Below are 26385 nucleotides of genomic sequence, written 5' to 3' on the forward strand. Positions count from 1 at the left end.
AGCCTGGAGGGCTACAGTCCATGGGATTGCAAAGAGTTGGCTACCACTGAGCGACTAGGCATAGCACACACACAGTTCCTTTCCAAGGTTGCATTAGTTTTAGGTGTACAGCAGAGTGGTTCAGTTATACAAATGCATATACCCAACCTTTTTAAAGATTTTTTTTTCCCATATAGGGCATTACAGAGTATTGACTTCCCTGCGTTGCACAATAGCACTTTGTTAGTTAGTGATATAAATAGTAGTATGTATATGTCAATACCAGTCTCCCAATTTATCCCTCCTACCTTATCCCCTAGTAACTTTGAGTTTGTTTTTTTCACTTCTGTAACACTACTTGTGTTTTGTAACTAAGTTCATTAGTACTCTTTTTTTTTTAGATCCCACGTATAAGCAATATCATATTTGTCTTTCTGGGTCTAACTTGTTACTTCACTCAGTATGACAATCTCTAGGCCCATTCATGTAAATGGCATAATTTTGTTCTTTTTTATGGCTGAGTAATATTCCATTGCATATAGGTACCACATCTTTATCCATTCCTCTGTTGATGAACATTTAGGTTGCTTCCATGTCTTGTCTATTGTAAAGAGTGCTGTGATGAACATCGAGGTGGTGCATATACCTTTTGGAATTATGGTTTTCTTTGGATATATGCCGATGAGTGGGATTGCTGGGTCATATGGTGGTTCTATTTTTAGTCTTTTAAGGAACCTCCATACTGTTCTCAGTATTGGCTATACCAATTTACATTCCTACCAACAGGGAAGAGGGTGTCCCTTTTTTCCATGCCTTCTCCAGCATTTATTGTTTGTAGATTTTTTTTTTATGATGGGTATTCAGACTGGTTTGAAGTGACAACCTCACTGCATTTTTGATTTGTGTTTCTCTAATAATGAGTGAGCCATGTTGACCATCTTTTTGGCCATTGTATGTCTTCTTTGGAGAAATGTCTTTTTAGGTCTTCTGCTCATATTTTAGTTGGATTTTTTTTTTTTTTTTAATATTGAGCTACAGGAGCTGTTTGTATAGTTTGGCAATTAATCCCTTGTCAGTTGCTTCGTTTGCAAATATTGTCTCCCATTATGAGGGCTGTGTTTTTTTTATGGTTTCTTTTGGTATGCAAAAGCTTTTAAGTTTATTTAGGTCCCACTTGTTTATTTTTGTTTTTATTTTCATTACTCTAGAAGGTGAATTGAAAAAGATATTGCTGCAATTTATGTCAAAGAGTGTTCTGCCTATGTTTTTCTCTACGAGTTTTATAGTGCCTGGCCTTACATTAAGGTCTTGAATCCATTTTGAGTTTATTTTTGTATCTGATATTAGGGAAGTGTTCTAACTTCATTCTTTTACATGTAAGTGGCTAGTTTTCCCAGCACCACTAATTGAAGGGGCTGTCTTTTCTTCATTGTATACTCTTACCTCTTTTGTTACAGATTAGGTGACCATAGGTATGTGGGTTTAGCTCCAGACTTTCTGTCTTGTTCCATTGATTTATATTTCAGGTTTTTGTTCCAGTATCATACTGTTTTGATGACTATAGCTTTGTAGTATAGTCTGAAGCCAGGGCCTTCCTGCTGTTTTTCTTTCTGAAGATTGCTTTGGCTATTCAGGGTCTTTTTTGTTTTTATACAGATTGTAAAATTTTTTGTTCTAGTTCTGTGAAAAATGTCATTTGTAATTTGATAGGAATTGCATTAAGTCTGGGGGTTGCTTTGGGTAGTATAGTCATTTTCACAGTATTGATTCTTCCAATCCAAGAACATGGTATATGTTTTCATTTGTTTAGGTCATCTCTGATTTTGTTCATCAGTATCTTATAGTTTCTGAGTACAGGTCTTCTGCTTCGTTAGGTAGATATATTCCTAGGTATTTTACTCTTTTTGATGTGCTGGTGAATGGGATTGTGTCCTTAATGTCTATTTCTGATCTTTCATTGTTAGTGTATAAGAATGCAAGAGATTTCTTTTGTGTGTGTGTGTGAGACGTCCACGCTGCTGTATTTATTCATTTTTGGCTGCACTGGGTCTTCGTTGCTGCACGTGGGCTCTGTGTAATTGCCGAGAGCAGGGCTACTCTCCGCTGCAGTGCACGGGCGACTCACTGTGCTGGCTTCCCTTCTCGTGGAGCACAGGCTCTAGGCGTGCGGGCTTCAGTAGTTGCAGTGTGCAGACTCGAGGAGTTGCAGCTCGCTGGCCCGAGAGCATGGAGCCTTCAGTAGTTGTGGCAGACGGGCTTGGTTGCTCTGTAGCGTGTGGAGTCTTCCCAGACCCACATGGGATCAAACCCATGTCCCCTGCATTGGCAGGCGGCTTCTTATCCACTGTGGCACAAAGGAAGTCCAAGAATGCAAGAGATTTCGGTGTATTACTTTGGTATCCTGCAGCTTTACTGAATTCATTGATGAGCTCTAGTAGCTTTCTGGTGGGATCTTTAGAATTTTGTACGTATAGTATCATGTCATCTGCAGTGTCAGTCATACTTCTTTTCCAAGTTGGATGCTTTGTATTTCTTTTTCCTCTCTGCTTGCAATGGCTAGGACTTCCAAAACTATGTTGAATAATAGTGGCCAGGGTGGACATCTTTGTTTTGTTCCTGATCTTAGTGGAAATGCTTTCAGTTTTTCACCATTGAGTATGATGTTTGTTGTGGGTTTGTCATATATGATCGTTCTCATGTTGAGATATGTTCCCTCTGTGCCCACATTCTGGAGAGTTTTTCTCATAAATGAATGTTGAATTTTGTTGAAAGCTTTTTCTGTATCTATAGAGATGATCACATGGTTTTATTCTTTAATTTTTTTAATGTTATATATATCACACTGACTGATCTGTGGATATTGACAAATCCTTATTTCCGTGGGATAAATCCCACTTGATCATGGTGTATGGTCCTTTTACTGTGTTGCTGGATTTGATTTGCTAATATTTTGTTGAGGATTTTTGCGTCAGTATTCATCAGTGATACTGGCCTGTAATTGTCTCTTTTCATGGTATCTTTGTCTGAAGGGGAGAAGGAAATGGCAACCCACTCCAGTGTTCTTGCCTGGAAAATCCCATGGACAGAGAAGCCTAACCAGCTACAGTCCATGGGGTTGCAATGAGTCAGACACAACTGAGCGACTTTTACACATTTTGCTTTCAGGTGGCTCAGATGATAAAGAATCCACCTGCCAGTGTAGGAGACCCAGGTTCCATCCCTGGATCAAGAAGGTCCCCTGGAGAAGGGAATGGCTGCCCACTCCAGTATTCTTGCCTGGAAAACCCCATGGGCAGAGGAGCCTGGTGGACTATAGTCCATGAGTTCGCAAAGAGTCGGACACAACTGAGTGACTAACACTTGTCTAATGGTGGCCTCACAGACTGAGCCTAGAAAGTGTTCCTTCCTCTGCAGTTTTTTAGAAGATTTTCAGAAGGAGCAATGTCAGCTCTTCTCTAAATATTCAATAGAATTCACCTATGAAGCCATCTGGTTCTGGACTTTTTTGTTTGTTGGGAGATTTCTAATTACACTTTCAATTTCATTACTTGCGATTGGTCTGTTCTTATTTTCTGCCTCTTCCTGGTTCAGTCTTGGACCCATGGCTGCTAGAGCCAGACCCGTCCCAGCTGCAGGAGCAGTTTGGATGTTTTGTAGGTGCTGAGTTTAGGAAGCTGTCCACAGAGATGTGACTTCGCAGTTTGAGCAGCTGTGAGGAGGGATTTCAGCTCTTCCTTCTTACTCACACAGCCCCTGAGGTTCAGCTGTGGTTTCAGCTCATCTTCTGGGGAAATGTCTTAGGGGAGCTATTCGCGCCTCCTGGGATGCCGTGGGCAGATCCTAGCACTGATAGGTTTCCCAGTATGTATGTCGGGGGGGTGGTATTTGCGTCCTCATAGAACAGCAGGGTGGGTTCTGGCACCCACTGATGGGTTTCCTAGTTGCAGAAGCTCACTGTGCCACCCCCCACCCCCCAGGACAGCATAGAAATATCCTGGAGCCCTCTGGTGGAATTCCTAGCGTGCTGGCGCTGTCTGTGCCTTTCCACAAATATGTTTATAATTTTCTTTACAGGAGAACCTCCATTCTTACCAGAATCGTTTGACCGAATTCTTCTCGATGCTCCCTGCAGTGGAATGGGACAGAGGCCAAACATGGCATGTACTTGGACTTTGAAAGAAGTGATGTCCTACCAACCATTACAGCGAAAACTCTTCACTGTGGTATGTGATGCTACTTTGTTGTGGAAGAAAGGTGACCTAGTTCGATATTTTAAAGACTGAGAGCAGTTTTCATAGCAGCATTATTCACAGTAATTAAAAATGTGGGAAAAACCCATATGTCCATCAGTAGATGAATGGATAAGTAAAATGTGTTTGTACAAACAATGACATTTTAGCCAGCCTTGGAAAGGAATGAAATTCTGATGCATGCTACAACATGGATGAATTTTGAACATATTATGCTGAATTATATAAGCCAGACACAAAAGGACCAAATGGTGTGTGTGATTCATTTATATAGTGTCTAGAAAAGGCAAATTCATAGAGACAGAAAGTAGAATATAGGTTACCGGAGGCTGAAGGAGCAGGAGGACGAATCGGGAGTTAATGTTTCATGGTTCAGAGTTTCAGTTTGGAAGAGTTCAGGCGATGGATAACGGTGATGGTTGTACAACAGTGGGAATATATTAATACTTAATGCCATTGAATTTTACACTTTAAAATGGCTAAAGTGGTAAGTTTTATACATACCACACACAGAGAGCACCAGAGACCTAGTGTTCCTTTACATTGACTCATTCTGTCATCGCAGGCAGTAGTTGAATTTCTTCTCTGAGACATTGAGTGAATTTGAAACATTCTGCTTTACCTTAAAAATAGAGGGTTGTTAACATAGAGTTACTAACTGATGTAAAACATTTGGATATAAAGCAAAATACTTTTGAGTCTTCCCTGGTGTCCAGTGGTTAAGACTGCGCTTGCCCTGCAGCGGGGCACAGGTTCGGTCTCTGAATGGGGAATTACGATTCCTTATGTCGTGTGGCATGGCAAAAATAATTAGATAAATAAATAGCTTTTTAATAGACTTCCTAATCATCTTCGTGAATTAAAGGTGGGAAATCCAACAGAGGTGAACTCGTTCATGAAACTGGGACGTGACAGCATCCAGTGTAGGATGTAGAAGGACCAGGCAGACTTAGCAAGTTAGACTGGTCTCCAGGATGTCTCACAGGAGGCCCTGATAAGACGCGTGAGAGTTTCTCTCAGCCTTGTAAACATGATTTCATGGATTCCCCAGGAAGCAGACAGCATTGGATCGAAGTCGGTCCCGCCATTTCCTCTCAGCTCTCTAATTATAAACACACAGGCTATAACAACAGCGGATATGCTCCGATGACTCCCTCTCTGGAGTTGTCCTTGAGTGCCTTTCTCTTCAGCACTCCTGGTGTCTCCTTTCCTACCCAAAAGTGGCACTGGGAGTGGATTGTTGCAGTGGATTCTTTCTCTTCTATATGGTCTTGAGAGAACGCATCCTGGAAGTCGAAACAGCAAGCAGAGAAAAAGAAGCTTTGCTTATAGCTACAACCCACTTTGACGTTTGGGTAAAATTTTGTTGCTCCTGTTGTTTAGTCGCTAAGTCATGTATGACTCTTTGCGACCCCATGGACTATAGCCTGCCAGACTCCTCTGTCCATGGGATTTCCCAGGCAAGAATACTGGAGTGGGTAGCTGTTTCCTTCCCCAGGGGATCTTCTTGGCCCAGGGATCAGACCCGTGTCTCCTGCATTGGCAAGCAGATTCTTGACTGCTGAGCCACCAGGGAAGGCCAAGGATAAAAAATTAGGACCCTGTTTTAAGAGACTTGGCTTTTTGTTTGTTTCAGCTCCTTTAGGCATTTTAAGAGGCCACTGGGAGGAGATGTGTTGGTCTTAGTGACAAGGAGCCCCTGACCATGTGCAAGAGAGAGTAAAATCCAGCACATGAGCCTTTGGGTGAGGGTGGGAGTTGAGACTGGATACGGTGTCTCTGCATCAGTTACTCTGGATACCTGGGTTTCATGACTGAGAAATGGGGAGGGTGCCTCCACCTGATGGGGTTGCCTCACTGGAGACCGGAACCATTCCTCTGGCAGTGATAAGATTTGTTGAGAAAAGCCATGTAATATGCTCAAATAGCAGCTAGCAAAGTTTAAATTTTGATTGGTCTACTATGGTTAAGAGATACTAGTATATGCTTTTTTTTTTAAGATTTTCATTAACATTTTTAAAAATTTTCATTAACATTTTTTAAAAATTTAGGGATTTGAACAAAGCTTTAATTATTTGGGGAAGGTTCATTTTCATATTACACTTTATTTCTTGAACAAATACATACTGGGCAGCTCCTGTGTGCTAGTGCTGGGTGCTGATGATATGATAGTTAACCCTTGCCCTTTTACATGAGGTTTCTTTTATTTTTTTCCAACTAAAGTAATTTATTTGTTCTTTTGGTACATAGATGACATAATTATAGACAAGTTTTGATACATAAGAAAATCCTTCTGTCCACCTCTGTTTGCTAAATGAATCTTCACAGTAATTTTTACAATTTTTAACACAATACAGTTTCCTTGAACTGAAGCAATCGCAAGAACACATTGGTACTGGTCTATTAGAGCTTACGTGGGGTCTCTCTTCTAACTGGTACTGTGCTTTGCAAGTCGCTTCAGTTGTGTCCGACTCTTTGCAACACCATGCAGTAGAGCCTGCCAGGCTTCTCTGTCCATGGGATTCTCCAGGCAAGAATACTGGAGTGGGTTGCCGTGCCCTCCTCCAGGGGATCTTCCTGACCCAGGGATTGAATCTGCATCTCTTACATCTCCTGCATTGGCAGGCGGGTTCTTTACCAATAGTGCTACCTGCATTTCTAACTGGGGAGGAATATAAACAGAGAGATGAGTAAGTGATTTTGTGTATCCAAGGTGTGACCCTATGGAGCAAACTGAAGAGAGGAGCTGGTGGGGGGCGGGGCAGCCAAAGTGGAAGCAGAGAGACATGGATGATGCGCAGGGAGCAAGCCCTGCAGGGAAGGAACAGGCTCTCTGGGCTGCTGCTGTCAGGGGTGCCGCGCCAGCCAGAACCGCAGAGGCTGGTGGGGCTCAGGCAGGACAAGCCAGGCAAACAGAGGGGAAGGCTGCAAGGGGCTGCTGTACGTATGTCGGGAGGGCCACTCTGAGGCCATGAGCTTTGACTCCAAGTGATGACAAGGAATACTGGAAGGGTTTTTTGTTCTCTTGGCCGTCCCTTGAGGCATGCATGGTTTTAGTTCTGACCAGGGATTGAACCTGGGCCCCAGCTGTGAAAGTGCAGAGTCCTTGGCCACCAGGGAACTCCCCAGGGAAGGGTTTTGAGCTGCGAAGAGGCAGTTTTAAAAGCACCACTTGGGTTGCTGTGTTGAGAATAGATGGGAGGAGGGCAGGGAACAAAGCAGGTGGGAAACAGTTGGAATAACCCAGGTAAAAAAAAATCATGAAACTAGGAGCAGAATGGCGGCAGTGGCAGTCGTGAGACTCCTGGGTCTGTTCTGAAGCTAGAGGCAAGAGGATTTACTGGACGGACAGGAACGTGAGGGAAAGAGGCGCAAAAGATGATCCAGGGTTGGGGCCTGTACCCCAGGAAGGACGGGGGGATCCTTCTCCGGGAGGCTTCAGAGGAAGGTAGGCGTTCAGTGTGGGATGGGAAAAATATTGAGAAAGCAGTTGAATATATGGGAACAGAAATCAAAAAGGAGTCTCACCTAAAAATGGTGAATTTTCAGCATAAAAATGGTATCTAAACCCATGAACAGAGAAGGCAGTGGCACCCCACTCCAGTACTCTTGCCTGGAAAATCCCATGGATGGAGGAGCCTGGAAGGCTGCAGTCCAAGGGGTCGCTGAGGGTCGGACACGACTGAGCGACTTCACTTTCATGCATTGGAGAAGAAAATGGCAACCCACTCCAGTGTTCTTGCCTGGAGAATCCCAGGGATGGGGGAGCCTGGTGGGCTGCTGTCTCTGGGGTCGCACAGAGTCGGACACAACTGAAGTGACTTAGCAGTAGCAGCAAACCCATGAAACTGAATGATCATATTTGGGAAAAGTCTTGGTCCAGATGGGCTGAAACAGCTCTGAACTAATGAAATGCATCTGGTCTGGAACATTGTTTTTTTTCAATAATCATATTTTTCTTTGGATACTTTTTATTTTGCATTGGGGTATAGCCAGTTAACAATGTTGTGATGGTTTCAGGTGCGCAGCAAAGGGACTCAGCCATCCATACAGATGTATCCATTCTCTCCTAGACTCCCCTCCCATCCTGGCTGCCATATAACATTGAGCAGAGTTCCCTGTGCTGTACAGTAGGTCGTTGTTGATTATTTACATATATAGTTGTTTAGTTGCTCAGTCATATCCAACTCTTTATCGACCCCACGGACTGTATCCTGCCAGGCTCCTCTGTCCATGGGATTTCTCAGGTGAGAATACTGGGGCCGGTTGCCATTTCCTTCTCCAGGGGATCTTCCTGACCCAGGGATCTAATCCTTGCCTTCTGCCTTGGCAGGTGGATTCTTTACCACTGTGCTACCTGGGAAACCCATCTTACGTATAGTAGTGTGTGTATATTAATCCTAGTCATTCAGTCAGTTCAGTCGCTCAGTTGTGTCTTATGCTTTGCGACCCCATGGACTGCAGCACGTCAGGCTTCCTTGTCCTTCACAAACTCCCGGAGCTCACTCAAACTCATGTCCATGGAGTCGGTGATGCCATCCAACCGTCTCATCCTCTGTCGTCCTCTTCTCCTCCTACCTTCAATCTTTCCCAGCATCAGGGTCTTTTCCAAGGTGTTAATCCAAACTCCTAATTTATCCCTCCCTTCCACCTTTCCCTGGTGGTTCAGAGGTTAAAGCGTCCGCCTGCAATGCAGGAGACCTAAGTTCGATCCCTGGGTTGGGAAGATCTCCTGGAGAAGGAAATGGCAACCCACTCCAGTATTCTTGCCTGGAGAATCCCGTGGACGGAGGAGCCTGGTGGGCTACAGTCCACGGGGTCACAAAGAGTTGGACATGACTGAGCGACTTCACTTCACTTCACTTTCCACCTTTCCCCTTTGGTAACTGTTTGTTTGTGAAATCCGACCTGTGTATATGTGCCACACCTCTATCCATTGCTCTGTTGATGTTGCCTCTGTGCCTTGGCTATTGTAAGTAGCGCTGCGATGAACACGGGAGTGCATGTGTCCTTTTTTATTTTGTGTTGGAGTACAGTCGATTTACAATGTTGTGTTTCATGTGTACAGAAAAGTGAATCAGTTATACATATATCTACTATTTTTCATATTCTTTTCCCATGTAAGTTATTGCAGAATATTGATAGGGTTCCTGTGCTATATGGTAGTCCCTGGCTGATTATGTATTATATATAGTAATATGTATATGTTAATTCCACCTCCTGGTATATCCCTCCCTGCTGCCTTTCCCCTTTGGTAATAGATTTGCTTTTGAAGTCTGTGAGTCTGTTTCTGTTTTTACGTAAATTCCTTTGTATCATTTTTTTGGACTCCACACTAACTGATGTCATACGATATCTGTCTTTCTCTGTTGGGCTTATTCCATTTAGTATTGTGGGTAAGCTCCGTATGGCTTCAGGCGTCCTGTCTGCTGATGGGTGGTGAGTCTGTGTGTTCCTGTCTTGCTGGTGGTTTGGTTGGAGATGTTCCAACACTGTAGGCTGTTGGGCAGGGCCAGGTCTTGGTGCTAAAAGACCTCCTGGAGAGCTTACACCAATCGGTATTCCCTGGCGTCTCTGCCACCAGTGACCTTGCTCCCACAGGGAGCCACAGCAACCCCCGCCTCCCCAGGAGACCCTCCACAACCCTCAGGTGGGTCCGGCCGAGGCTCCTGTGGAGGCACTGCTTTGCGCTGGGTCCCAGTGCACCTGAAACCTGCGTGTGTCCGCCCGGACTGAAGTCTCTGTTTTCCCCCATCCCGTGCAGATCCTGCATTCAAGCCTTGCTGGCTTTCAAAGCAGATATCCTGGGGGCTGCTCCTCTTGATGCCAGACCCTCAGGCTGGGGAGCCTGACGTGATGCTCAAAACTTTCACCCTGTGGGAAACCTCTGCGATATAATTATTTTCTAGTTGGTGGCTCCCCCACCAGTGGGTATGGGATTTATGTTGCAAAAGCGCCCCTCCTGCCATCTCGCTGTGGCCTCCTCCTTGTCTTTGGAAGCAGACTCTCTTTACCGGTAGGTTCCAGTCCTTTCACGTTGGCAGTGGTTCGGCAGTTTGTTGTGGTTTTGGTGTTTTTGTGAGAAGAGAGGTTGGGTCCGTCTACTCCTCTGTGTTGTCTGGAATCGAGGGGGTGGATGCTTGCTGCCTGTTTGCTCAGTACATGCTGGCCCTCGTTCCCTCGTTACGGGGGTGCAGGTGTGGTGGCCGTTGCTTGTTCCCGGGATAGCAGGGGAGTGACAGTGCCCGCTTGCAGGTCTTTCGGCCGTGGCAGTGGCCTGGGCCTGCCTGTGAAGCCCACAGTGGTGTTGGTGGCACACGCCCACTCCCAGAGCCTGTGTGACCATTGTCCTGTTGCCTGGGAACAGGCATGGGGTAGGCAGCTCTTGTGGTTTCTCTGCCTCTCTCCTTGGGTGCACCCCCCTGACGACGGTGCCTTGCCTCTCTGTCAGGCCCTGGCTGCTGCTGCGCGAAGCCTCACTTGCCATAATGCCACCTCTGCAAGCTGTCCCCATGCAGCCAACCCTGGGCCTCTCCCTGGGACTGTCTCCAAAGCCCGAGCTTCTGCACCCAGTCTCCACCTGAACTGACAGATGGACATCTCAGACTGAGGAGCACGGGCTGGAGGTGCCATCCTTCTGAGCGACCCCCTCCTCTGGGTGCTGCAGACTGGATGGGTTCTTCCACCGCCAGTGAGGGGACTTGCCAGGGCGCAGGAATCTCTCCTCCTCCATTCACAGCTCTCTCCCTAGGGTGCAGGGCCCGTCCTGATTCCATTCTCTTGCCTTTTCCTTTTGCCCGGTTATGTGGAGGTTTTCTTGTCCCTTCAGAAGGCTGAGGTCCTCTGCCAGCATTCAGTAGATGTCCTGTGCAAATTATTCCACCTCCAGATGTTATTTTGCATATGCATTTCAAATGTGTGCTTGCTCTCCTGACGCCTGTGGTCTGACCGCTCTTGTCTTCAGGCGGTGGAGCTGCTGAAGCCGGGGGGCGTGCTGGTGTACAGCACGTGCACTGTTACCCTGGCAGAAAATGAGGAACAGGTTGCCTGGGCCCTCGAGGCGTTTCCCGGCCTTCAGCTTCAGCACCAGGTGAGGACCGTGGCAGCTCTCTCCAGGTGATCCAGTAGGTCACGGGAACGTAAGTGTAGTGATGAACCGAGTTACGTGAAGGGATACGTCATGCAAAACTCCTGAAACAAATCTTGTGGCGCTCAGGGCGGTTTTTCCAATGAAAGCCGTTCCAGATGGTCCTGGAACATCTGGAGTTTTCACATCCTGATCCAGGATTTCCAGGCCTTTACTCTTACTGACCAGAGATGTGTTAATACGTAGTTTGTTATCCAAATGTTATTGACTGGAGACGTATCAGTATTACTTACATAACGAATTGCCAGCCACAGGTGTTAATTTCTGCAAAAGTCCCCCAGTCAGTAATGTGTGTAAATGACCATAGAACTCAGGTGGATTTTTGATACATGTTTGACTTGTCGCTCTTGTTCACGTTATTTGGAATTTTGTTTCTAAAACCCTTTTCCCCTGTCTCAGTCCTGTATTTTTCTGGTTTGGGGAAATGGTGAGCATTTTTTCTCATGACATATCAAAGCCCAAACAGGCTTTGATAACCGGGATTCAAAAGAGTAGCCAAGCGGGGGAAGGTAGCGCAGGTTAATCTCTTCCTTTGGTTTCTTAGATACGATATAGAACATTTTAAAAACTCCCTTGCACTTTCTTTTACTTAGCACTGCCTTTTAGTTCAGGTTTTTATTAAAATATATTTATGACTAGATTTTTCTGCCCATGATGTTTGAGACTAGGTTTAAATCTGTAGTAATGCTCACATTAATTCGGATACATTGGACGTTTAACTTCAGACTTTCCAGGACAGAATTCTAGTAAGTAAGTGGATACGTAACTAGAAAGCAATCTGGAGATGCTTTCTAGACTCAGAAATTAAGATAATTACATTGTAGATGAAAAGAAGACTTGAGAATTCACTCCAATTTTGTGTGTGTGTGAGTGAGTGCATGTATATTCAATGTATACTACCAGAGATGGAACCCCACCATGCGTTAGTAGACAGTAGGTTTTCTGATAGAAGCCTAAGAAAATGTATCTTCAGTAACATAAACATTTATCTGTGAAACGGTGCCTAAAGTTAGGCTTGTGCAATTTTTGGAGTAGCAGTTTGCACAGACCACTCAGTTCCTTATGATTCTTTATTCTTCTAATCAGCACAGCCTTCGTTTTCTCATCTCTTTAGATATTCTAGTACATTTAAAAAACAACAAAAAAAGAGAAATTTTTATCATCCCATTGGTATGGACCAGAGAGAGGCCTCCTGTCAGGTGCCTCCTGTCAGCTTTGGGAGGGTCTGACAGATAAAGCTGAATTTTCATCTCGTGATGTGCCCATGAGTATGTCAGGCCCACAGACATACTGAGTGCCCACTGTGTGTCAGGCATGATATCACCTTATTTAAGCCTCAGAACTGAGTATTTTATCTGTTTGGTAGATGAGGAAACAGGTAAATTATTGTTCTAAAGTCACACGGCTAAGATGTGCAGAGCTGCACCTGGAATCCATGTGTTGCTGACTGGTGCTCAGGCCTTCTGCATGTTGTGGTCCTTGATAAGCGTAAAGCCCATCCTAGGAGTTCAGTCATCAAGGGACTGCTCTTACCATTATCCTACTTTATTATACAGAAAAGCGGCATGTCCATTTCTCTCTCTCTCTCTCTCTCTCTCTCACACACACACTCACACACACTCACACACACACACAAAGGTATTTACTTATTTTTCTGTTTCTGGAATTGGTGGTAATTACAACTCAGTTTGTCTTTTAACATTAATGGTGCACAGGCACTCTTACTAACACGAGGATGTTCATCTGTGTTTATTCTTCTCCTGAGCAGGACCCACAGGTGGGAGGAGAAGGGATGCTGGGAGCTGGCCTGTCACCTGAACAGTTGAAACGGCTGCAGCGATTCGATCCCTCTGCAATGCGGTCACTGGACCGTGACATTGGTTCTCTGAGAGACGCCAGCATAGAAGACCTGGTTTGGCTGGCAAATAAGGATTGTATAGGTTTTTTCATAGCAAAATTTGTAAAATGCAAAAGCACACAGTAGGAGGATCTTTAGAAATTAAGATTCCAAACATGTGCCTGGTGGTTATTATTATTTTTTTTTTAAATCAAACTCTCATCAAACCATGTGATTGATGTCATGGTTGCTGGAGAAACAGAAAAGGCTGCCAGCTGTTCCACCAGTAATCAAGAGACTCTGCTTCACAGAGAAAGAAACTGGAGGGTTGGGGTGGGAGTGGGGTGTGTGTTGAGATTATACTTTGCGTTTTTAAGAAAATTTTTCCTTTATGGATTTAGCAGAGTATAAAGAAAAGGAGGTGCCTGTCGATGTCTGGAACATATTTTCATTTGGGGTCTTTGTTTTAATTTGTAAAGAATGCAAGTCATTTTTAATGTTAAAATGAGTGGATTTAACAAAAGGAGTAAAATTAGCAGTATTTAATTTGGTTATAAAACATGTTTTCTGTTACTGAGTTCCTAAGTATGAGTTCCTTCAGAATTCAGGGTGTGTAGTCCGTAACTTATTATCATGTACCAGGAACCGAGCTGAGGGTTTCACTTGACTTCTGTTACTGTTTGGTATATCAGCCCCTCTTTCAGATGAGTTCTGGATCACTCCCAAGTGACAGTCACCCTTCACTGTGTTTTCTTTTTCCTTCATGTTTTAAACTAAAAACTACAATGAATTTTAACTCTGTAGATTAAAAATGAGACTATTATAGAATTTGGGTACCTTTCATCATCTAATGGAAGATACAGATTATTAGAGGTATGATTGGTGAGAAAGAGAAGACCGTCTTGTGAGAGCTGGGAAGTGGCCAGGCCTTGGTGTTTTCCTGCCAACTCCATAGAACACCAACCCCAGACCATGCAGCTGTGACTAGGATAGATCAAGATAAAACAAGACTACTTCACCATCAAATCTGAAATCACCCAAACCACAGAGGTGACCAGACATCTCCCGCAGTGGCCAGTATATGTGGACTGCCTGTCAAATGACTGTAACTGTGGGCTCGCTTCATCCCACATGCTTTTTAGATGCGATCTATTAAAATACCCACCATGGGTTAAAAGGTGTCTCATGTCATGTTAAATGGATCTGTTTTGTTAATTTGAATCACCTCAAAATTCCTGAGCCTCTGGGCATTTAAAGTGGATACCTAATAGTTTTTTCCCCCTCCCCGCCCTTCACAGGTCTCCACTGGGCTTCATTGGTGGCTCAGCGGTGAAGAATCTGCCTGCCAATGCAGGAAATGCAGGTTTGATCCCTGGGTTGGGAAGATCTCCTCGAGAAGAAAATCGGCAACCCACTTAAGTATTCTTGACTGGGAGATTCCATGGATAGAGGAGCCTGGAGGGCTACAGTCCATGGGGTTGCAAAAGAGCTGGACGTGACTTAGGAACTAAACAACAGCAACAAAGGGTCTACGTTAGGAATTGCTCGAAACTTCTTGTGTAGAGAAGAGTGCAAGGTCTTGGATCAGGTGAGATCTTCAGAGGCCTCTGCTCTGAGCGAGCATTTCTTCACACTCTTCTCTGCAGCTGGGCCGTCTCTGCACCCCTTGGACCTCTGACTCCTCCTGTCACAGCACTTGACACATCACCCTAGGGAACAAGGCATGTCCTTGACACCTGCCCCCAGGAAGGCAGGAACCTTGTCCTTTCTGTACAGCTTCAGAGCAGATCACTGTTACTCCCTTACTGAAGGAGGGAAAACCCACACCAAGTGCCCTAAGACTCACTATGTCACTAACTTCTTTCCATCCCTCGTTCTGCCCCACACCCAGCAGGTGTCATCTGTCTAAAGGGAAACACTGTTGACCTGTGTACTTGTTTCCAGGGCTCAGCATACCCCTGGAACTTTCAGTGTGATTTTAAAACACAGAAAGGCCATCCCTTCTCGTGCTCTCTGCAGAACCTTAGGTGCTAGGCTGGGATGGAAATGGTCGGGAAGGAGCCTCGCAGCAAACATGAGAAGTTTTGATTAATGCCAGCAAACACCAAAATATAAACAGTACAGGCAAAACAGAAGAAAAAATTTGCACGTTGAAAGCAGTAATGGCAGATAAGAAATAGGATTAACATTTGTTTCTTTAACAGACATTTTCCAGTGGTTTCTTAAAAAAAAAAAAAAAAAGGAACACAAAACACATTCAATCCTAAGGAACGCAGACATTTAAGAAAAAATATGATAGATGGAAGAAAGGGAAGTGCAGAGGAGAACGAATACATTTTTTTAACATATTTAATGTTGTCATAGTTATTTCTGAAACAGAAGCATTTTAATTCCACAGTGAGTACATTTTACTTCAAAACCGTGTATCACATTTTAAGTAGTAAAGTACAAATACTTAAAAATGTAACTTAACCACAATTCAACCACTGACCCAGAGACATCTAATTACCTGTGTCTCCACCAGAGTGACTCTTGACCTGTTAACAAGATTGGACCAGCAGCATCATGTCATTGAGCCAAGGGCGAGGATTAAAATGAAGATCTGATGATGGATCAGTTTAAAGGGGAAAAAATAAAATTCAACATCGGAGGCAAGAATTGCTGAACATGTAAGGATGAAGGTGAGAGGAAGCTGACGTTGCTGTGCTCAGACCCCCGGAGACCTTTGACCTGCTGGAAGCTGGCACTTGGCAGTCGTCGTGGGGAGGGGACTGCAGCCCATGACCTCCCCAGACCTGGAAGATGAGCCACGTGAGGGAAGTGTAGGTAAGTGTTTAACATACTTTCACCTGTAAGAATCACTCCTGAAATGGCAATTAATACTACTAATAGTAAACAGTGCAGAAGCCAGCTCTTTATTGTTTGAATGACTTTAAACCAGGCTTGTTGAACAGTTTGGTGTAGCTGACAGTGAAGGTTTGACATGAATGCAGAGCAGACCATGTTCAAATGTGGCATTGTCCTGAAGTACAGGATAACTAAGACGGCCTACATTTAGCAGCACCTTTTTGTAACAGTAACTTAAATGAGCAGTAGAGAGAGAGCAGAGGGAAAACCGAAATGGGTTTGACAAGGGAAAAACCCACAGAACTATTCAGAACATTTCCAGCATTTTCTAGGTTAACTACAAAAATCATGATTCTACAACCGAGTTGGTTAAGCTGAAACCTTTGCTGTGTGAAAAGACTTAGAATTTTACATTCTACGAGTCAGTAAATATCCCATTGTCCTTGGGATTGTTTCTTCATTTACATATTTCGCACACACCGTTTACACATACACCCACTAAAAAGTCTTCACAGATAGATGTGCTTATGTCAGATCCTACAATAGAGGTTTCTGAGGAACACTCTGATTTGGACTAATGTGTTTCACAGTAAAGTGAGAAACGAAAGGTCCAGGTACAAAATTTTTAAAAAGGGAATCCGTTAATGTAGTTCTTTGAAAGGGATTAATGGTAGCAGCAAAAAAGATACATACCAGTTATACCTCAAGAATTTAAATATTCCAAAATCATGAACTGGGATGTAACTTTGTATAGGAAAGGTTGGGGGCCGGTGATTAGTGGACATCTTACCGTGATGGAAAGTTGACTGAAAGTATTTTATAAAAGTAACTTTAATTGGAACACGGTTTCCCAATGATGTGACTAATTTACACTGAAAATTTATATATTATGACTAGTGTTTTTATATTCAATAAAGGTATGAGTACAGAGCTAATTAACAGATTGAGGGAAATGGTTCCTCTATTATCTGATAAAACACTATATGTATAATTCATTTTTATAACTCTTGAGTTTTCTTTGGGGGAGGAAAATAATGAATTAAACATGAGACAGTTTTACTTGTAAAGGTCCAAGGATATTTGGCAAGAACCTGGAATAACCAAAGAAGCGAAATAAAAATAGCCTTATTTAACAAAATAAGAATTTTTAATGTCCAGGTCTGAAGGTAGGCAGTCATAGGAGTTTTCCAGGAACAGACTTCAAGTGCCAGGTCCGTGCACACCTAATACTGTCTTACCTGTCCAGGCATTACTGGACAGATGGACACGTAAGAGAGGCAGAGCAGGTTTCAGCCTCAGCGTGACAGCCACCTCGCAGGCTGCCGACAACGTGTCCCTGACACCAGGCTCAGCATCTTCTGGCTTCTCCTTCAGGGCAGGTGTCCCACGCAGGAAAACCTCAACATCTTTGTTCACTTCAAGTCACCTCATTTTGCCCTGATTTCTTCTGAAGAGCAGAAACTTTGGTTTTAAGAAGCACTTCTAGGTTTTGACGGACAGTGAAAGTGTCGGAGTGGGTGGGGGAGATGGGGATGGAAAGGGAGGCGATGGATTGAGGAGATAAGAGGGGAACAGCCAGTGGGGCGGGAGGAATCAGGGTCTCTGATTTTCCCCTGAAATTATTCTACAAGCTGTGTAAACGTTTCTCCCTACGACAGACACTCGAACACACGAGAGATCAGACATTTCCAGTGGAACACTCACAGTTAAAAGCGGCCCGTATTTTTCCTCTCCAGGGGCATGACCAAGGAGCCAGCAGGTGGGAGCTCTCTGAGCGAGTCTCCTTTGGCAGCGAGCTCCCCCTACGCCCTGGCGGCTCCCGCAGCAGCATAGTGAACGGTGGAGCCAGGTGGGTGTGCGCCCGTGGCCCAGGCTGGATGCTTCTTGCGTCTTCCACACTCACACCCTCCACTTGCTCGCACATGCTCACCCCCAGACCCACACGCACACGGGTTCCAGCTCCTAGACTCCAGTGCTGTGACCTCAGACACAAGCTACGCAGGACGTGGTCGTCACAATCAGTGTGAACTGCACGGAGTAGAACAACCCTTGGAGTTTGGTTATATATTTCCCATAATTTATGGTCAGAAATGATAAACTTACAAGGATGGTGAAACATTCAGAAATCAAGCCTTTTCAAGTCAAGCAGCCACACGTATTTACAGTATGTACAGACTAGTGAACGGGGATGGGCGTCGAGTCGATGCTATTACAAATTTCCTGAAGGTGGGCTTTTCTAGTCCCTGTAATTCATAAAGCAGGTCTGCTGACTTGGCATTAAGACTCTAAAATAGTGTGATCAAACTGATATATATATATATATATTATATATAATATATATAATTATCGTAAGAAGGTGTTTGCAGAAATAACATTTACAAACTGTCTATACAGTACACAATACTAGTACATAGAAAATAGATTCTGACTTTATGATCCCCTTTGTGTAAGGCAAGACTGAATCTGTCCCCAAATTTAGTCAGCCGGAGGTACAAGCAAGAAACAGTGGTCCATGGATGAATATGCAAATCAAGTGCCTACATATTAAAAATTCGGCAAGAATCAGGAAACTCCACTTTTTATCTGGGCCAGTTCTAGCCCACTGGATATATCAACCACATTTTCGAAAACATCAGCTATGCTTCTTAAAATACCAACGCCACTCAGACGGCAACAGATTTGTTCAAGTGGCAGCTACCCCAGACGGGGTTCAAGGTTCCATAGACAGCCAGAGGCCTGCAGCCTTTCCAGGCCAATTGATAGAGCACTTACAAAAGAAAAAAAAAGTGTATTAATACTCTATTTCATGCTGTTGCAATCCAAGCAACAGCAGTACAAAATATACAAGACAAATCACATGGTTGCGGTGTAGACCCCCTTCCCCCCAAGATCGATGTGGGTGGGTGGTGGGTATACAAGACTTAAAAAAACAACAACACAAAAGGGCAGGAAAGTCATTGGCGGATGTAAACATCCCTGTTCCAGTCCGCGGCCTCGTTGCGTCTCCGGGACAGCCCTTCCCCGTCCTTGTCACAGTAGCGATCCTTGGATTTGTGGCGGCTCCGCTGTTTGTTGGACTCGTTGTGGTCCTGCTCTCGGTCCGGGTCCCTGGAGCGGTGCCGAGGCTCCCTGTGTCTGTGCTCACCGCCCCCGTGGGGCTCCTCTCGGTGGTTGTGGTCACGGTGCGGGGCGTAGTGGTCCGCGTGTTCGTGCGAGTACTCTTCCTTGGGCTCCGCGTAGGCGGAGTCGCGACTCTCCTGCGTCTCCGAGTCCAGGGTCTCTTGCCTGGAGAGGCCTCGGCTGGTGCCACTGCGATGGTTGTGGTGCTGGGTGGAGGAACGATGCTGGGCTTTCTTGACCGGTTCCGGGCAGTGTTCTTCTTCAGCTTGGGAAGCAGAGCGGCCCGGAGCCCCGCGATCTGTCCTCTGATCCCCTTGAGAACCCTGGAGACGGAGGAGCAAATACAGGAGAACCCCCATCACAAAGGCAAGTCCTTTTACGTCCAGTCCCTTTGCGCTGTCCTTGGCGCTTACAAATTAACATCAAATCCAATATAATATAAATGCTACTGGATGTTACCAAAAGAATTAAGCAAGCAAGCTGGGTTAGATTTCATTTCAGCCTTTTAGAGACTTTGAACAATGACTTTTAGATGAAGGAAGGAGGGATTTCTTTTATACGTTCTCTTGTGGTTCAAATACAGATACAAATTCCTGAGATCTGTCTACACCTGGGTGAACACTGAGCCACACCTCTGCTCAGATACAGATAGGAAGAGAAATTCTGGGAATGTGGGCTTTAAGGGAAAAAAAAAGATAAACAGATACTTAAATGGCACTTAATGAGACCAGCCCTAGCATAAGATAGTCACATGTATCAAATTATTAATACAACCCTCCATGCTGCTCTATGAAGGGTCACAAGATGCAACCCTTGGGCCCCATGAGGTTGGTGCCATTAGATGCCTGGGGCACAGGGCCCAGGAGGGATTTGAACCCAGGTGGTCTTGAGTCCAGAGTCTGTGCTGCCGGCCTGTGGAAAGTTTCTCCTCTCTTCCTGTCTTAATAGAGTTAGTGGTCTGTGGTAACCTAGAGCGGGGGATGATGGGAGGGCAGTCCAAGAGGAAGGGGATAGAGCTGATAGACATATAGCTGTTCCACTTCCTTGTAGGAAGAAACCCATACAACCTTGTAAAGCAACTCTACACCAATTAAAAAAAGAATATGGGGAGAGGGGATCTACATTCACAGGATGCTGTTTACATTGCTTTTCTCACAGCTCTCTCAGGAGAGAGCTGCCTGATGGGAACAAACGCTGCGTTGGCACCCCGGGCGTGGACGAGGGCTCAGCTTACCTGTGAGTTGGAGGCTAGCGTGGGGCTGACGGGCAGGGTGGAGGTGGCTAAAGTGCGGCTGAGAAGGGGGTTGGGGAGACTGCTGCTGGGAGGGTGGGTGGCCTTCCAGTAGGCCTCCAGGTAGTCGGCCAGGTGTTCACAGGCGTCCTCGAGCTGGTTCTCATCCAGGATCACATCAAACAGCTCCTGCAGGGGCAGACATTACAGATGGCCCCCGACTGCCCCCCCCCCACCTTAGAGGAGAAAGCAGGGAGCCCCTTGGTCTCCGCTCGTGCTGCCTGACTCCTCCACACACTGTCCTCTGGAGTCAGCTTACAAGCATTGGTCCTCCTCGGGTACGTGTTGACACGAATATCAGTAGTATCAATGATTAAGAAGTGGACAGGTGTAATAACAGTTGTTAAGGGCATGATAGAAAATTTGCTAATAGTGAAAAAAAGGAATTGGCCCTATGTTAGAAGAGAGATGTAAAAAAGAAAAGAAGACTATAAGCCAAACAGTATAGGAAGAAGTCTGTTTTTGACATAGAGACTGTGAAAAGCTGAATCTTGGAAATAGCTGCGGCAAGGGAAGGACATGAGGAAGCCAAAGCCACCTAGAAGGTAGGTTGGGAGGTAGGCAACATATGCTTACGTATAGCTGGTTCACTTTGCTGTACAGTGAAAACCAACACAACATTGTAATCATCCTCTCATTAAAAGCTAAAACAAAACCCAGAAGCGTAGTGTCCCCAAGCATGGTATGCACAACAGGGATTCAAGGTAGGAATGGGTTCAGGTGTCAGAATCTGCTTACTGACTGGTTTGGAAATTGGTGTCTGCATGGTTTCAGATCAGTTTCATAGATGGCGATAAAGAGCCAGCAACTTGCTCCCAGATTAGAAGTGAACAATAAACCAACCCCCAATAGATCCATCTTTCCAACCAGCGTTCTGAAACAACTGTGTTTCATTTACGATACTATGGATGTGTTAGATGTTAACAAAGCGACATCCCCATGGAACACACTGTAGCCGTTTGCAAGCCACGACCATGACCTAGACACGTGCTCATGGCAAGAGGTGGACAGTTCTCCACTTTGGGAAGAAGCCCACTGCTAATGGAGAAGGTTCTCTTCTGGACAAGTGTTTACCTAGTCTGTCTGGTTTTTCTTAACAGAAGGCTGGGCTTATGACTTCAAGTGGATTATACTGAACAGAGAGACTTACTGGAGGACACTGAGCTAGCTTATCTGCCGCCACCATCTGGACATTGAGGTGCTTCGCTTGAGATTTCCCTCGAGACTTTATTAACCTCTGTAAAACCTGCAAAAGACGAGGTTTTTAAACAGGAGCGTCTGTACTCAGGTAGACAACAAGGTTCATTATTCACGCTTTTCTCTGGGACCTTTTTCATACAGCACTCACGGTTTACTAGGCAAGAAAACAATATCTAAGATGATCTGGAAAATTAATACATCTTGGTGGCAAGCTTCAAAAACCACCAGGATGTATTATTCTGAACCTTTTTTTTAAGGCTAGCACTTCTCAAACTTTATCACTCATGATTTATGTTTTTAAAAACTGTTGAGAAATCCCAAGAGCTTTTTATGTGAACTAGAATATTACATACTAGACATTAAAACTGAGAAATTCATTTAAGAATGACCAATAAACTTGTTGCATGTTAACTTACATCACTTATTTCGATAAAAATTGTTTGCAAATTTCTCTACAACCTGACTTCACAGAAGATAACCAATGTTTCCTCTTTCTACATTTAATCTGCCACAGTACATTACTTTGAAATACGTGAAGAAAATCCAGCCTCTTCCAGATACATAATTTAGAAGAGGAGGACTATTTTAGTAACCTTTTCAGATAATTGTGGATATTTTTCTTTGATACTACAGTAAACAAGTGGTAGCTTTTTAAAGATTAGCTGCCATGGAACATCTGAAACCCTACTCTATTAAATTCCATTGATTTGTCCTGAAATTTGAATGGCATGTCATTTGTTCTTTCCAATAAAAATGGTGTTCTAAGATGACTGCAATAGTCATACCAGTAGTTGTCCTCAAGTAACTGACTTTGAGTGTGCAGATGAAGAACTTGACGTGTGCCTCCCATTTTGTTACATAGAATATTAAAAAGGCTGGTAGCACCTTTTTGAAGAGTCAAAATTTAATAAACAATTTTGCTACTTCAAAGTACCACAAATAACACTTTATTGACTAAATATTAAAATAACAAATAGGATATTTTTGGCTTAAATAAAATACATTCTTAAAACTAATATCACCAGTTTTTGTATTTTTAGTGTGGACACCAGAAATTGTAAGAGTTAATGATTGTAAAATCTTAATTTCTAGCACAGTTAACTTATTAATACTCAGACATTTCACAAGAATCCATCTAAAATCATAGGCGAAAGAGGCATCTTCTCATCTAACTTAAAGGTTGCCAGTAAAAAAAATGTACCTTATTCTGACCTAGTCTGGGACATAGTTTTATATTTTAGTAATGCCTTTAGACAACAGTAAGGATCTCCTGTCAAAATACATACCAGGAACTAACGTATCCAGTGTTTTCAAACCCCTCTAAAAAAGTGGCAGTAGATGGATTTTCATTAGGACATTAAGTGAAACTTATAACCTGGTAGCTCATGGTGAGGAAGAATGCAGCAGCTGCCGGTGCTGGTGTGGTCTTGCTTCCTGCTTAGACATTCCCACCACTTCTTTTGCACCATCAGTACAAAGGTCAGGCCAGTGGAAGAGGAGGACAATGAGGATTATCAGGGAAATGACCTAGGTCCTCTGAAAGTGTCTCCAAACCTCCCCCACCAGGACTCCACAGGCCACACTTTGGAAATCACTGTTCTCAGCCATGAAACTTATCATCACTCTCTGCTTATATGAATCTTAACGCTTCTCATCTACCACATCTATCTTCAAAGCCTTAGTGACGGATTAAGAAGCAGCCTGTTCTGAAAGCAGACTGTAAGCACACATTTTAGTACAGTTTCACTGCAGAACAAACGGTTAACAGCCCTGCTTACCTTAGGAGAAGAAATCTTGACATACACTATAATAGGGGCCAGAGAGGTTTTACTGAGCTGGGCTGGGTGATTGATAGTGTCCGCGTCAAGGACCACCAGTTGCAGTGTTCTTGCAAGTTCAAAAATCCTTTCGATTTCACTCTGAACTTCCGCTGTAAAAGGTGAAGCAGAACTTTATTACTTAAAAGTTCAGCATTTCTAGACCAGATTGAGAGAAAGTAAAATGGTTACTCAGGCAGGTGAGCTCTACAGGTAAGAGGGCTGACAGTAGGCATCGTTTGCAAAGAGCCACTCCTTCACAACACCTCGAGAATTTAGGAATTCCTCTCTCAACCAGTTATGAAATTTATTTCTAGTTTACCATGATGTCTGTGAGAGTCAAACTTTTTGGCTCTCTGTGCTAATTTGTTTTGGGGGCTATAAAACGTCACTCCATGGAGTCATTTTATTAAAATGTTGTAAAATAGAAACATGTGTGTGTGTTTCTGACCACTCAAGCCTAGCAGCCCATCACCAGCCTTCCTGTCACTGCACAGGCTTACCTGCATTTACATGCCACCTTTGGTATGGAGTCTAGAGATGTTTATGAGCAAGCTGAACTATAGCAGGAAACAGATTTTCAGAATGTCTATGACAAACCTAGCCAGAAACACACTTCTTGTATTTTCCACCAACAAAAAGACGGTCTTGTAACATTCATGCTCTAAAAGGGCAGTTATGTATTGGAGGCAGCACCTCAGATATATAATGTCAGACTTATAGAAAAACATAAATATACTTGAATGCCGAAGTATTTTCATTCAGTTCATCTATTTCTCCATTCTCTCTCTTGAGTGTAAAAAGGGCTGTCCTAGAATATTTTCTCTGATGATGGATATATACTGTATCACTGCTATGGAATACCTGAAATGTAATTAATGTGAATAACTAAATTTTTGAGATTCAGATTAAAAGTTAGATAGCCAGGAGCTACGTTTCTAAATATCACAGATCTGTAAAGGATAATATAGCTTCCAGTGCCCACTACAATCATGAAGGGCCAGTCCCACGAGATGCCTGGACCTACAGGACACCATTGAGCTCTTCTTGTGCATTTGCATCCATGCAGAAGGTTCCTGGAGATAATTTTAACTTGTGTATTATTCCAGAAAAGGCAAGCCACTAGTCATCTGCCTCTTACAACTAAGAGTCCTTTTGTTTACCTGGATGTCTTTAAAATGCCCCAAACCACTAGTGATACGAGCTTTAAAGTAATATTTGGTCACATTACCACTCATGACACAGTTTTGCTAAAAGAAAAAAAACCTATTAAGCTTCTCAATAGACAAGTTTATCAGAAATACAGAGAACAGACAGTTGTGTAAACTAGCCCAGTGTAATTTAGTTAGCAAAATTCAGTCTCTGAATACCCTGCAGGATAAGTAGGATAACTGACCTAGTTTCTTAAAAAAATTACAAGGAGATAAAAGATATATGGAAAACAGGATTAAGAGATTCAAGGACCTAAGAACCAATCACAATGTGTGAAGTTTATTTGGATCCTAATTCAAACAGTAATTTATATATTTTATGATGCAGAAGTAAATAAAATGTTTATGTATATATATATATGTGTGTGTGTGTATAAAATATATGTGTTTGTACCTATATAGTATATGACAGCTGGGAAATGATACATGGCTGAGTGGCAACGTGATGATACCAGGGGTTATTATTAAGGTACAACAGGGACTTCCCAGGTGGTCCAGTGATTCAGACTCCATGCTGCCAGTGCAGGGGCCCAGGCTTGATCCTGGTCAGGGAACTAGATCTTGAGTGGGGCAACTCAAACCTGGTGCAGCCAAATAAATACACAGTAAAAAAGAGGTACGATAATGCATTATGGTTTAAATAAAAGGGGTCTCCACTGTTCAGAAATACACACTGAAATATTTATAGATAATGTAAGTATCTTGGATTGACTTCAAAGTAAATGGTTGAAACTAGGTAACCAGTACCTGGGCTTTCTTACCACATACTGTTCATATATATTTCTTTCAATCATTCCTTTTGTAACTGTGTTCTAAAACATTACTAATAGTTATTTGCTCTCTTCTCTTGCTTCTTAAATTTTTTATTCCGATTATAACCTTGCTTCTCTGTGCCCTGTGTTTGCACAAGCCACCGATCACCAGTAGTAAAGTTCCAGTCTAAGTTTATTGTAAGCATTAAGAAATCTGATTAGTTTACAGCTGACATCATACTCAGTGGAAATGCTAGAAGCTTTTCCTCTGAGATTAGGAACCACATAAGGATGTCCACTCCCGCCACCTGTTTCAACATTGGATTGAAAGGCGTAACCAGAGCAAGTAGGCAGGAAACAAAACCAAGGCATACAAATTGGAAAGGAAGGAAAACTCTCACTGTTTGTAGCTGACATGATGAGATATATATATATATATATATATATATATATATATATATATATAAGACTCTACCAAAAGACTGTTAGAACTAATAAATGAATTAAACTGCAGGATATAAAATTAGTATGCAGTACAGCTCAGTGGAATAAGATGAGTCTCTCTCTCACACACATACACACACACAATCCTGCCATTTGCAACAAGACTCATGGACCTTACCAGCTTTATGCTAAGTGAAATAAGAGACAAATATATAATCTTACTGAAATGTGGAACTGAAAAAAAAAGCAACAAGTTCATAGATACAGATAACAGGGTGGTGGAGGGTGATCAAAAGTACAGTTAAGTCCCAAGGATGTAACTGGAGTTAGTGATACTATTTCAAAGTTGCTAAGAGAGTGGATCTCAAGAGTTCTCCTCACAAGAAGAAAATCTGTAACTACATAAACTTGTAAGTAATCTTTCTGTGATCGTTATACAGTATATACATGTGTCAAACCATGTTGGAGACCTGTCACGTTTCATTAAAAA

At 43.5% G+C, this 26385-nt stretch overlaps 2 protein-coding genes across 11 annotated transcripts in view; one reads left to right on the top strand and one right to left on the bottom strand.

Moving 5' to 3' along the window:
* The window catches only part of NSUN6 (NOP2/Sun RNA methyltransferase family member 6), an 87912-nt gene extending 65451 nt beyond the window's left edge, over window positions 1-22461 (top strand). For 3 of the 4 annotated variants that reach the window (XM_027559822.1, XM_027559823.1, XM_027559824.1), the window contains 3 exons: window positions 4054-4202; window positions 11194-11319; window positions 13145-14399. In XM_027559822.1, coding sequence (XP_027415623.1) covers window positions 4054-4202; window positions 11194-11319; window positions 13145-13360 — 491 coding nt within the window. In that variant the 3' untranslated portion in view covers window positions 13361-14399. Of the gene's footprint in view, window positions 1-4053; window positions 4203-11193; window positions 11320-13144; window positions 14802-15737; window positions 16040-17796; window positions 17910-21571 lie in introns of those variants that run through there. The other variant, XR_003514167.1, reaches the window with a different exon arrangement.
* The window catches only part of CACNB2 (calcium voltage-gated channel auxiliary subunit beta 2), a 427802-nt gene continuing 417522 nt past the window's right edge, over window positions 16106-26385 (bottom strand). For 6 of the 7 annotated variants that reach the window (XM_027559817.1, XM_027559814.1, XM_027559816.1 and 3 more), the window contains 4 exons: window positions 23450-23601; window positions 21622-21717; window positions 20415-20600; window positions 18110-19503 (listed from right to left, as the gene is read on the bottom strand). In XM_027559817.1, the coding sequence (XP_027415618.1) occupies window positions 19015-19503; window positions 20415-20600; window positions 21622-21717; window positions 23450-23601 (923 nt within the window). In that variant the 3' untranslated portion in view covers window positions 18110-19014. Of the gene's footprint in view, window positions 19504-20414; window positions 20601-21621; window positions 21718-23449; window positions 23602-26385 lie in introns of all 7 variants that reach the window. The other variant, XM_027559821.1, reaches the window with a different exon arrangement.

The sequence above is a fragment of the Bos indicus x Bos taurus genome, chromosome 13, assembly GCF_003369695.1.
Source record: "Bos indicus x Bos taurus breed Angus x Brahman F1 hybrid chromosome 13, Bos_hybrid_MaternalHap_v2.0, whole genome shotgun sequence".
NCBI classification, from domain to species: domain Eukaryota; kingdom Metazoa; phylum Chordata; class Mammalia; order Artiodactyla; family Bovidae; genus Bos; species Bos indicus x Bos taurus.